We start from the raw sequence: 12,046 nt of genomic DNA, 5'->3' as shown, positions 1-12,046 counted from the left end.
GACATTTCTTCAGCCAGAGAGTGGTGAGCCTGTGGAATTCATTGCCGCAGAGTGCAGTGGAGGCCAGGACGCTAAATGTCTTCAAGGCAGAGATTAATAAATTCTTGATGTCACAAGGAATTAAGGGCTATGGGGAAAATGCGGGTAAGTGGAGTTGAAATGCCCATCAGCCATGATTGAATGGCGGAGTGGACTCGATGGGCCAAATGGCCTTACTTCCACTCCTATGTCTTATGGTCTTATGGTTTCCTATTTAATGAAATTCTAGTGACCACCATTACTTGACTGAATAAACAGCAAATATTTTAATGCAGCTTTGCTTGTGGATGTTGGGATAATTGCTTCTGTAGTTCAGTATTTGGTCCATATGTGTTGTTTTCCTGTAGACGCTGGTTTGAAATTCACCATTGGCTGTTCGCTCTACTGTAACATCTAGGAATGGCAGTTTGTTGTTGTTTTCTTCCTCTTTAGTGAATTTTGCTTTACTGCCATAAAATTCTACAAATCTTCTCAAAACTCGCTAACCAAGTTATAGACCAACAGGTTTATTAGAAGGAAAAGTTTTTGGAGCGCTGCCCCTTCATCTTCTAAACAAAAGAGCGCTGCTTGTATTTCCAAATAAACCTGTTGGACTATAACCTGATGTTGTATGACTTTTAACTTCATCTGTATAGTTATGTGTGAAACTGATGAGGAACTTTTATTAGAAATAGTAGCAGTTAATATATTTAACACTGTATTGGAAATTAATAATTTTCAGATTCTGCTTTGTTCAAATGGAGATTAATCTTTCATGAACATACTAAATGCATGACACAAACGACATAGGAAAAAAGCTTGAGTAGAACTTAATTTACCATAGTGAAAATGATTTGACAGCACATTGAACAGCTCCAAGGTAGAGGATGAGAAAGCCAAAACATCTGAATAAATTCAGCACATTTAAGTGTAAGCCCCAACTGGCAAAATTCACATATGGACATAATATATTCTTGCATTTACTATCCTTATTTTGTGTAGGACACCCAGATCTACATAAAAATTCCCATACAATTTAAGCATGTGTATGGGAAATTCACCAAATTTGAAATTTTACTGTATGATCATTCAGAAAACAATGTACATGAGTAAAGTTGTTCTGAAACTTTGATTTATCTTTGGACTTACCTCTGAGAACTTGCCATCTCCAAACCACTGAAGCCACCTCATTCCTGTTGCAGCTTGCCTTCTTCCAGGTGTACGCCAGGAAACTACAATGGCTGGCCACCATGAGAATCCTTTGATCTTCCCCCAAACCAGCTCCCCAATACCATAACCTTTACCATCCTAAAGATAAAAAAATTACATTTGTTATTAAGATGTGGAAAGTACTGTACCTTTAAGAAAGTTAAAAGCTAACAGAACTACCTGACAGCACCAAGTGTTCTGAACAAGATACAATGTAACCTTTTGATCCAGCAGCTAGTGTAGCTGGTTGCCAGGAGACAAAAACAAATTTGAATTTGGTCAATCATTTTTCTGGTATTTTCTGACAAAAGCACATCCATGACAAGGTGAGAGATTGTGTCTACAAAATTAGGAATTAAAAAATTTTGTTTGATTCCTCCCTTATCTTTCATTAGGTCTTTCACCAGAACTCAGAAAATGTCATAATAGGTGTTAAGCAAATACAGAGAAGAGGTGAAAAAAAACAAAAGATCTGTGATGAGAAGACAGGAAGACAGGAAAGATAAATGAAAAAAAGGGGTGCAAAGCAAAGTCACTGATAAGGGGGCAAGCAAAGAAGGAAAATACAAGTCTAGATGAGCGGCACGGTGGCACAGTGGTTAGCACTGCTGCCTCACAGCACCAGAGACCCGGGTTCAATTCCCGACTCAGGCGACTGACTTTGTGGAGTTTGCACATTCTTCCAGTGTCTGCGTGGGTTTTCTCCGGGTGCTCCGGTTTCCTCCCACAGTCCAAAGATGTGCAGGTCAGGTGAATTGGCCGTGCTAAATTGCCCGTAGTGTTAGGTAAAAGGGGTAAATGTATGGGTGGGTTGCGCTTCGGCGGGTCGGTGTGGACTTGTTGGGCCGAAGGCCCTGTTTCCACACTGTAAGTAATCTAATCTAATCTAAATGGGGTGCAAGTGTAAACAGAAGTAGCAGAATGATCACCTATAGTTTCAATGCAGGAAATGGGGAGTGAGATCATGGTTTGAAACAACTGAATTGAGTTCACAAGGATTAAATCTGCTAAATCAAAAGATAAGTTGCTGTTTCTTGAGCTTAAGTGGAGCTTCTATGATACATTCAGAGGTCAGGAGTGAGAATGATACAAGAAAATAAATGAATAGGCAACCCAAAGCTCAAGGACACATTTACAGATTGAATGGAGACTCTGCAAAGTGGTCACCTAATCTTTGCTTGTCTCCCCAGTTTAGAGGAGACCATATCACGAGCCGCAAATACAGCCGCATATTGAAACAAGTATAAATAATTCACTCATTCATTTGGAAGGAGTGATCAATGCTCTGCACAGGAGGGTGAGGTCAAATTACAGCTTTTTGCCTGTGCGAGAAGGCAGCATTGGATTGGGAACGGTGTTGGGACTGACTGAAAAGTAGACTAGGCTATTAAGGAGGAAATAACCCCATGGAAATGCTGAAAAGTGCAGTGGTGAAGAAAATGGCTTCCTTGACTTTTTTTCCTGATTATACAGGAAATTTCCTTACATGCACAGCTCCTTTAGGTTGTTTCATGCTGCCTTGCATGCATTATGGGACCGATTTGGTCAGGGAAAAGGTTTTTAGACTAAAGAGGGTCTGTATAGTTTAGACTAAATATTGATGGTAAACATTGATGTGCACGGGTGGAAGCAGTTGGAACTTGGTGTTGTTTGCTGTAAAACACTGCAGTCAGCTTCTTCCATAAAAATGTAATTGCCAGGGGCAGTCAAGGTCACCGCTGCACTCAATTCTTCTATCTGTGCCCCTTTAACCAAAATGAAAGGATCTCATGAATTATCAGCCAGATTATTCCTCAAGATATGTCAAGCATGTGACTGATGTATAATTCAATGTGATTAGGATTTTTCTCCACTTTCAGGGGCATGGCCTGCAGAGTAACTGATGGTCTCTATAAACTTTCTACAGCCCATACTATATGGCAGTAACATCTATTCTACTCATTTATAAAGGATAATAAATAGCTGAATAAACTAATTATGTAGTTACTTCTGTAGTTAAGGATATGTTATGTGTGCAGTATGTGAGAGCTCATGAATGCCAGTGTGATCCAGGGCAAATATATGTTCAGTAAATGTTTACAGGTTGAGGAGCTTCAGCTCTGAATATGAAAGCTGAAAGCTGGAAGCTGAACTACACAATGCAATACATTACAGAGAGGAAATGTTGCCTTGATACTTTTCACCAGGAGGCAGTCATTCCCTTTAGGATCGGGTTGTCTGATTTGGTCATTACTCAGAGAAAGGAAGGTGTAACTGTGAGTGAAGAAGTGAGGGAAGGAGTGCAGAAGCTACAACCTTCATCAATAACCAACAAGTTAGAGGTCAGTCAAGGTAGCAGGGCAGATAAGATCAACTTCTATGGCACTGTGGGAGAGTAAAAAGGAACGTAGTGTAGGAGGGGCCAGTATAGTGAAGGGGATTAACACTGTTCTCTGCAGCAAAGAACAAGAGTCCAGAGGTTGTGCTGTCTACCTGAGTGCCAGGATTCAGGACATCTGCTCAGGGTTGGTGAGGAATTTACAGTGCAATGCAGAGGATTAATCATCCTGGCCCATGTAAGCATCAATGACATGTGCAGGACAAAAAAAAGGTTCTGCAATAGTTAGCATGAGGAACTCAGTACCAAATTAAGAAACAGAACTTCTAAAGGTAGTACCTTCTGGATGCAAATCAGCAAAGGGCACTTAGGTTTGGTGAAATGGTTCAAAGACTGGCTCTGCAGAAGTGACATTCTACTTCATGGGACACAAGCACAAGCAAAGTGAGAGCTGTATGATTATGACAGTCTACATGCAAGCTAAATAGATGAAGAAAAGATCCAACTTTGGAAGATCGAGTAAATCAAAGAGTAGAGACAAGGCAAGAGAGAAAGGTGTTAATATGGGAAATGATTAGATTACTTACAGTGTGGCCCGACAAGTCCACACCGACCCGCCAAAGCGCAACCCACCCATTCCCCTACATTTACCCCTTCACCTCACACTACAGGCAATTTAGCATTGCCAATTCACGTGACATCTTTGGACTGTGGGAGGAAACCGGAGCACCCGGAGGAAACCCACGCAGACACAGGGAGAATGTGCAAACTCCACACAGTCACCTGAGGCGGGAATTGAACCCAGGTCTCTGGCGCTGTGAGGCAGCAGTGCTAACCACTGTGCCACCGTGCCACCCACAGCCTAAACAGACTGTGACAGAAAGGGATGTGTATAAATCCAAAACTGAATCAACAGATCAGGCTAAAGGTTGCAAAACTTAAAAAAAAAAGACAAAACTGATGGCTCTGTACCCATATGTACATAAATACAAAACAAAAGACATGAATTGTTAATGCTAACAGAAATAAATAAATATGCTCTGACAGCCATTACAGTGACATGTTGGATGATACAGACTGGATCTGGATAATGAAAGATACACAACATTTAGGAAGAAGAGAAAACCAGGAAAAGGCAGAGGCATAGCTCCATCAGGAAACCAGGATATAGATACATTTTGGGGAGGGATGATAAGTTATAAATGCAAGAACCCATTTGCCAGAATGCTGTAAAGGCCCCCTAATAGTAACCTTATAGTAAGATGAAGTATAAAAGAAGAAATAATGGGAGCTTCTCAGAGAGGCATGGAAGATTTCAATCTACACATAAAGTGGAAAATCAAGACGAGAAAAGCCAGCCTACCTAAGGAGCTGATGGAATATTTTCAAGATGATTTCTTAGAGCAGCACATTCTAGAGCAGACTATACTAGATCTAGTATTGTGCAATGGGATAGGATTTATTAATCACTTCAAAGTGAAGGTGCCTCTAGGGAGCAGCAATTACAACACCATGGAATTTTACATTGAGTTTGAAGGAGAGAAGAATGGATCCAAGATTAATAGTTTAAAATTAAATAAAGGCAGCAGGAAGGCAAGAAAGCAGACCTAGCTAAAGTGAGCTGGCAATTTAGGTTAAAGGGATAGGATGCAGTGCCAGACAATTAAGGGGCTATTTCACAATTTACAGAATTCCAACAAGAAAGAAAAAATTCCAGTGGGGAGAACCCATCACTTATGTCTAATAGCAAAAGTTAATGATAGTATTAAATTTAAATAAATAACACAAAAGTAAGTGTTTGCAGTACAAAACATGAATATTGCAGAAAATATGGCCCTTGCAATAAAATATAACCTTCTTTAATTTTTCTGACAAAAATTGGGAGGTTATGCTTCAGTTATTTATGACATTGGTAAGACCACATCTAGACTACAGTCTACAATAATTGTTTTATTTGAGAAAGAAGATAAATGCATTAGAAGCAGTTCAGAAATTTATCAGGCCAATACCTGGAATGAACTGGTCACCTTATAAGCAAAGTTTGGACCAGTTAAGGTTGTATCAGTGGAGTTTAGAATAGTAAAAGGTTTAAATATTATATGATTGAAACACAAATTGCTGAAGGGTCTTGACAGGTTGGATGTGGAAAGTATTCTTTTATGGGAGAATCTAGAACAGTTTGAAAATAAGGGTTTACCAGATTAAGGCAGAGATGAGGAGAATTTTTTTTTTCTCAGAGGGCCATGAGTCTTTGGAATTCCCTTCTTCTAAAAGGTAATGGAAGAAATGTCATTGAATGTTTTTAACGTATGGGTAGATAGATTCTTATTAAGCAAGGGAGTCAAAGGTTATCAGGTGTGTGCAGAAATATGGAGTTATCATATCATCCATGATCATATTAAGTGGCAGGGAAGGATTGAGGGACCAAATGGTCTACTCCCGCTCCTAATTTGTATATTCATGCAGCCAAACCAGAATCATTCAGTTTAGGTGTGTTGGTAGGACTTGCTATGAAATATCACTAATGTTTCACTGCAACAATTTTTCTAAGTTTCAACTGTATCCCATATGTTCATCATGTTTAGCATTCAAAAGATTGTAAAGTTCTGCAACAGCTTTGTATGAGTGGAGCCAGTCCAATTCCCTCTAAACTGCAAATTTCTTATTCTCTCAGGGGATGTGGACACCAATGGCTGGGCCAGCATGTATTACTCATTCCTAATTATACTTGACAGCGTGGTGAGCTGCATTCTTAAACTGCTGTAGTCCTTTTGATGTAGGTAGATCCACAATGCTGCAAGGCAGGGAATTCCAAGACTTTGACTCAGTGACAGTGAAGAAACGATGATATATTTTCAAGACAGGATGGTGAATAGTTTGAAGAGGTGAACTCATGTGTACTAGTGTTCCCATGTGCCTGCTACCCCCATGTCCTTCTAGATGGTACTGAAGGTGCCATAGGTTTTGAAGGTGCTATTAAAGGAGCCTTGGTGAATTTCTGCAGTGTATCTTGTTGTTGTACACTCTGCTTCTACTGAGTGTTGAAGGTATGATCTGGAGGTCCCCACACAAGTCAAACACAAGCTGGTTCCTTTAAGTTACCAAACTTGTGCAACCATTCAAGAAGCATAAAGGTTCTGTCCAGATAAATACGAAATGCTACACAAAACAAAAGGGAACATGACACACAATGCTACAACACTACTTGGAAAAGTAAATCACAGGTTACATTACCTTCATACATTTCTCATGTCAGCTACTTTCTTGTAGATTTGCCTTACGTCCATGCAAAAAAGGCTATCCTAACTCATGTCTACATCAGTACTTCAAGTGCACCATGTACAAAGGCTGCAGTACATATTTCACAACAGTGGAGGATTTCTGAATAAAATGAATCTTTGAATCTCTTTCCCTCAGTTCAAATAAGTTTAACTCAGCCAACTGAGGCAAAGGATAGACTAAGTTTAATGCAGCCACAGGGATAAAGGGTGGACTAAAGATGGGCAGATGCTTAGTTAAAATAACAGAACAGAAATTTGTGCCATGTTCCAGGCATGTCATTTTAACTGAAAGTCTCAAGCTGCCCTGCAAAAGGCTGGTTTGATTATGTAATCAGCGCAGCATGTGACTTAGTTGCTGAAATAGGAGACTTGCCTGAGCTCAATACCAGCCAATAAACCTAATAAAATTAATGAAACATAATTGCACTGATATCAGATAAAAGCAATATGCAACTGGCATTGAGTGGCCCTTTGGATCTTGTTACCTAACTTGTTATTTGAGAATGCTGCTTCCAAAGCTCTTCTGAAACATTTGGATTAACGTTAATTCAGTCATCTTGGATGGTACGTTTGTTAGTCTTTACTAGATAGGAAAACACTTGGAGGAGATGGAGCAGCAACAGCCTCAGGGCCTTGTACAATCACGGAACCCATTCAGAAAATAAGATAAAGGGGCTGGTTATCAGACACCCAAGCCACATATTCATGCTATGTAAGAATCTGGTAATGACCATCTCCTCATAACATAAAATGACATTATCATTGCTAAATCCCCAAATTAAATATCCTGAGATTATACTTGACCAGAACGAGACTAGTCATATAAATACTGCAATTAGAGTCAGAGGCACAGACCACCTTTTGTGTGAAGAAGGTGCCCCTCAGGACCCTTTTATATCTTTACCTCTCACCTTAAACCTACATCCTCTAGTTTTGGACCCCCCTACCTTGCAGAAAAGACCTTCGTCCTCATGTCTACGATCCCCATGATTTCATAAAGCTCTTCGAAGGTCAGCCCTCAGCATCCTGCTCATCAGGGAAAGAAGTCCCAGCCTATCCAGCCTCTCCTTATAATTTAAATCTTTCAGTATCAGTAACATACTTGTAAACCTTCTTGCACTCTTTCCAGTTTATTGCAAGAGCAGGATCAGAGCACAAGAATACTGCAGCAACTAACTCACCTCTTGACTCCCAAGGCCTATCCATCATCTACAAGTCACATCAGGAGTGTGATTTAGTGCCACCCCAACTGCATTCAGACAACTTGATTACATTCTGGACCGTGCATTCCATTTAATTGCATATATCCACCATCTTAAACATTCAGCTTTTCCACCACCATTAATAAATGTAGCATTTAAACAAAACATTGGATTTTCAGTCAATGACATATATAAGTGCCAGTTTAATCATCTATGAAACATTGTGAAAAAGGAACACACATTTTTCCTATACAATTACCACAAAATCAGATAGTGAAAATATTACAGTATACTGTCTATGCATAGCTTATTGTATCAGATGTGTTACAACCCACAACATCCTTCCGCACTCATTTATTCCGATGTAACTGCAAACCTTTCAATATTTCTTATTGTGCCACCCCAGCAAATCCAAATAGATGATTAACACTTAACTTCATTTACTGCCTTTGACTCATAAACATTGATGACATTGTCCAATAAAAACCATTTAAAATGTCAAAACTTTGATGTTGCTCTGAGCTGCCTTCAAGGAGATACAAATATAACACAGATATAATAAAGTAATGTCTTGGCCCACAATCTTGTGCTCAATGTGGCAAAGTACAGGGCCTCCCCACATGACATCTCTATGCAGAGTGGATCTGCACTCAATTTGCAAGAAAATAGATGCGGCGCCATCAGTTCTCTAAAGTTATTGCTTGCTAATTATGTTGCAAACATTTCATCTTCCAAATTACAATTGGAAAAAGCTTTGATCCTAAAACAAGGGTAAAAAATACCGTAAAACCATAGTGAATAGAAAGTGTTCTCCTTTTCAGTCAGTGCAGAATCTGATTGCTGCTTGGCCTCTGTATACTACGTTCAAGAAACCCCAGCCTTGAAATTCGACAGTGAAAATGTTCCCATGTGAGCATTTATCACTTCAGAACCAAAGTATTTTTTACTCTATTTCCACAGAGGCTTAGTTGCTCTGTTAATAGGAAGGAACTTCATACAAACATGTTAAGTTTATTAAATGCAATGTAATTTCCAGGTCTATGTTACAACCACATTCTGAAACAAAGCAAAGTGGAGCAAGATAAGGATGCTGAGGCGATATGGTGGCTCAGTGGTTCAGCACTGCTGCCTCACAGCGCCAGGGACCCGGGTTCAATTCTCGTCTTGGGCGACTGTCTATGTGGAGTTTGCACATTCTCCCCATATCCGCGGGGGTTTCCTCCGGGTGCTCCGCTTTCCTCCCACAGTCCAAAGACGTGCAGTGATCAGGTGAACTGATCATTCTAAATTGCCCATTGTGTTAGGTGCATTAGTAAGGGGTAAATGTAGGAGAATGGGTCTGGGAGGGTTACACTTTGGAGGGTCGGTTTGGATTTGTTGGGCCAAATGGTCTATTTCCACACTGTAGGGAACCTAATCTAGTTATAGTAATATTTATACTAAATGTTTTCTTCAAGTTACTCTGCCTATTATTTCAATTGGTAACACTTCAAGCTTTTCAGCACAGACCTTGGATATAAATATTCAAGGATGTTCATCAGAAAAGTTCGAGCATTGTCCCAATGAGTTGTTCTGAAGTCATTGATGTCACTGCACAGAAAAAGGCTCTTCACTCCAGCCGGTATGCGCTGGTCAAAAACAACCACCTAACTGGAATTAATAGTATTATAACCATAGGCTTTATACAATGGTCATGTTTTAAACTCTTTTTTTTAATTTACAGTAAATCAGTAAATTTTACAGTAAAACAGAATAAACTGGAACAAAGGGGATGGTGTGAAATTAAGCTGTAACCTGCCAACTGATAAACCCATGAGAACTGGTTGCTATGGAGGCAGTCAGTCCAGGTCAAAATTTATCCAAAGTCAGGTGCAAGCTTTTACATCTGGACAAAAAGGAGAATTCAGCTGACCGTATTGCTGCAGACTTACGGATTCTCAAAATTATGCAGACCAATGGATTTGGGTGAAGTAAAAACAATATGCCAAATAAAAAGACATCAATTTGGGTTAATCACCAAGTGAAGGACATCTGATGACAGATGTCACGTTAGAGGAAACAAGTGTGAAAGGTTAAAGACCACAGATTCCCCTCAAGAGCCTTATAAAAGAAGATCGATTTTAATATGCTCAAAGTGAAAAGAACTTTGTTTAAAAAGCTACTGGAAAAGGCCTTGGCAAAGGAAGTAGAAATGAGCTTGATAATAGTGGAAGGAAGTGAACTTTAAACTTAAAACCATAAGTCAACGGAGAATATGATACAATGTACAAATATGATGTGGGGTAGATACTAAGGGTCGTAGAGTTATATGTCATGGAAACAGACTCTTCGGTCCAACTCGTCTGCACTGACCAGATAGTCCTATTTGCCAGCATTTGGCCCATATCCCTCCAAATTCTCCCTATTCACATACCCATCCAGATGCCTTTTAAATGTTGTAATTGTACCAACATCCATCGCCCTCTGGCAACTCATTCCATACATACACTACCCTGTGTGTGAAAAGTTGCCCCTCAGGTCCCTTTTAAATCTTTTGCCTCTCGCTTTAAATCTATGCCTTCTAGTTTTGGACTTCCCCATTCTGGGACAAAGAGCTTGGCTCTTCACCCTATCCATTCCCACCATGACTTATAAACCTCAGCCTCCAGGGAAGAAAGCCCCAGCCTATTCAGCCTCTCCCCTAAGCTCAAACCCTCCAGTCCTGGCAACATCCATCTAAATCTTTTCAAAATTAACAACATCTTTCGTACAGCAGAGAGACCAAATTGTACACAGTATTCTAAAAGTGCATCATCAATGTCCTGCATAGCTGCAACATTACATCCTAATTCTGATACTCAATGCACTGACCAATGAAGGCAAGTATGCCAAGTGACTTCTTCAACACCCTGTTTACCTGCAACCTTACTTCTATAGCTTTGTGTATTAGTTGCCTACTAAATAAAGCTAAGTGAATGTTGATGTTAATATTCATTGGTCTCGATATAGATCATAATAGTGGTCAATTTGTGTAATCTTAATATGCCTGGACTTAATAAAGTTTATTATGAAGACAAACCATTTAGAAACTGATATATAGATTTTAAAGTTTGAGTGTACAACATAGAGCTTATTTTACAGAAATACACATCAGGAATTCAGGTGCGGAGGTTAAAATGTCACTCAGCATATTCTGTCCAATCAAAATGTTCCATCTGGCACAGAGATTTTGATTCTGTATTGGGAGCCTGAATTCTTGAAACCTTTCTCTGAGTTTTCAGTTAGAACTTTACCTGGTACTGAGGGACTTCTTCTGTAGTCTTTACGATACTGTTTTCACAAACAAAGTCTTCTGCCTGATTTGAAGGCATCTTATTACTCTCCAAAGATTCTGTAGTGAGGTCAATGACGGGATTTTCTGTTATAAAAACATCAGAGGGAGTTTTCCTGGTTTTCTGGAGCTGAAATGAAAAGAATCGAGAAACAAGTAAGCATCATAATTTGTAACAACATTCTTTCACAAAATGTGAGTGTCAACAAAACATTATGAATGTCAATCATCAATTTTTTTTGCTTACAGACAGTGCTTCAAGTCATGTAGCAGCTTGTTCCTGTTTCCCAAGTAAAGTCAACATTTTACAACATGATCCATATTTTTCAATGGATTTGGAGGCTGCTCAAATCGATTACCTCAGCTTCTGGAGCTAGAAAATCTTTCTCCTACTTTTGATTGTGTATCACAACTCAAAAAGTTTGAAGATTTTAAAGACAAAATCCAAGCCATATGGTTTTAGGGATAAGGTACTGGAAAACGACAATGTTGTCGAGGAGAATACCGAGATACAGGCTACTAGACTAGGTGGGATTGAGGTTCACAAGGAAGAGGTATTAGAAATCCTGCAGAGTGTGAAAATAGATAATTCCGCTGGGTCGGATGGGATTTATCCTAGGATCCTCTGGGAAGCCAGGGAGGAGATTGCTGAGCCTTTGGCATTGATCTTTAAATCGTCATTGTCTACAGGAATAGTGCCAGAAGACTG

The 12,046-nt window shown here is 39.6% G+C and overlaps 1 protein-coding gene across 11 annotated transcripts in view; it reads right to left on the bottom strand.

Annotated features, from left to right (window-relative positions):
• dnmt3bb.1 (DNA (cytosine-5-)-methyltransferase 3 beta, duplicate b.1) overlaps positions 1–12,046 on the bottom strand; it is a 334,528-nt gene that overhangs the window by 141,236 nt on the left and 181,246 nt on the right. For all 11 annotated transcript variants that reach the window (XM_043710533.1, XM_043710530.1, XM_043710537.1 and 8 more), the window contains 2 exons: positions 11,300–11,467; positions 1,168–1,326 (listed from right to left, as the gene is read on the bottom strand). In XM_043710533.1, the coding sequence (XP_043566468.1) occupies positions 1,168–1,326; positions 11,300–11,467 (327 nt within the window). The remainder of the gene's footprint in view (positions 1–1,167; positions 1,327–11,299; positions 11,468–12,046) is intronic.

The sequence above is a fragment of the Chiloscyllium plagiosum genome, chromosome 20, assembly GCF_004010195.1.
Source record: "Chiloscyllium plagiosum isolate BGI_BamShark_2017 chromosome 20, ASM401019v2, whole genome shotgun sequence".
NCBI classification, from domain to species: domain Eukaryota; kingdom Metazoa; phylum Chordata; class Chondrichthyes; order Orectolobiformes; family Hemiscylliidae; genus Chiloscyllium; species Chiloscyllium plagiosum.
This window is presented reverse-complemented; position numbering and strand designations above follow the sequence as displayed.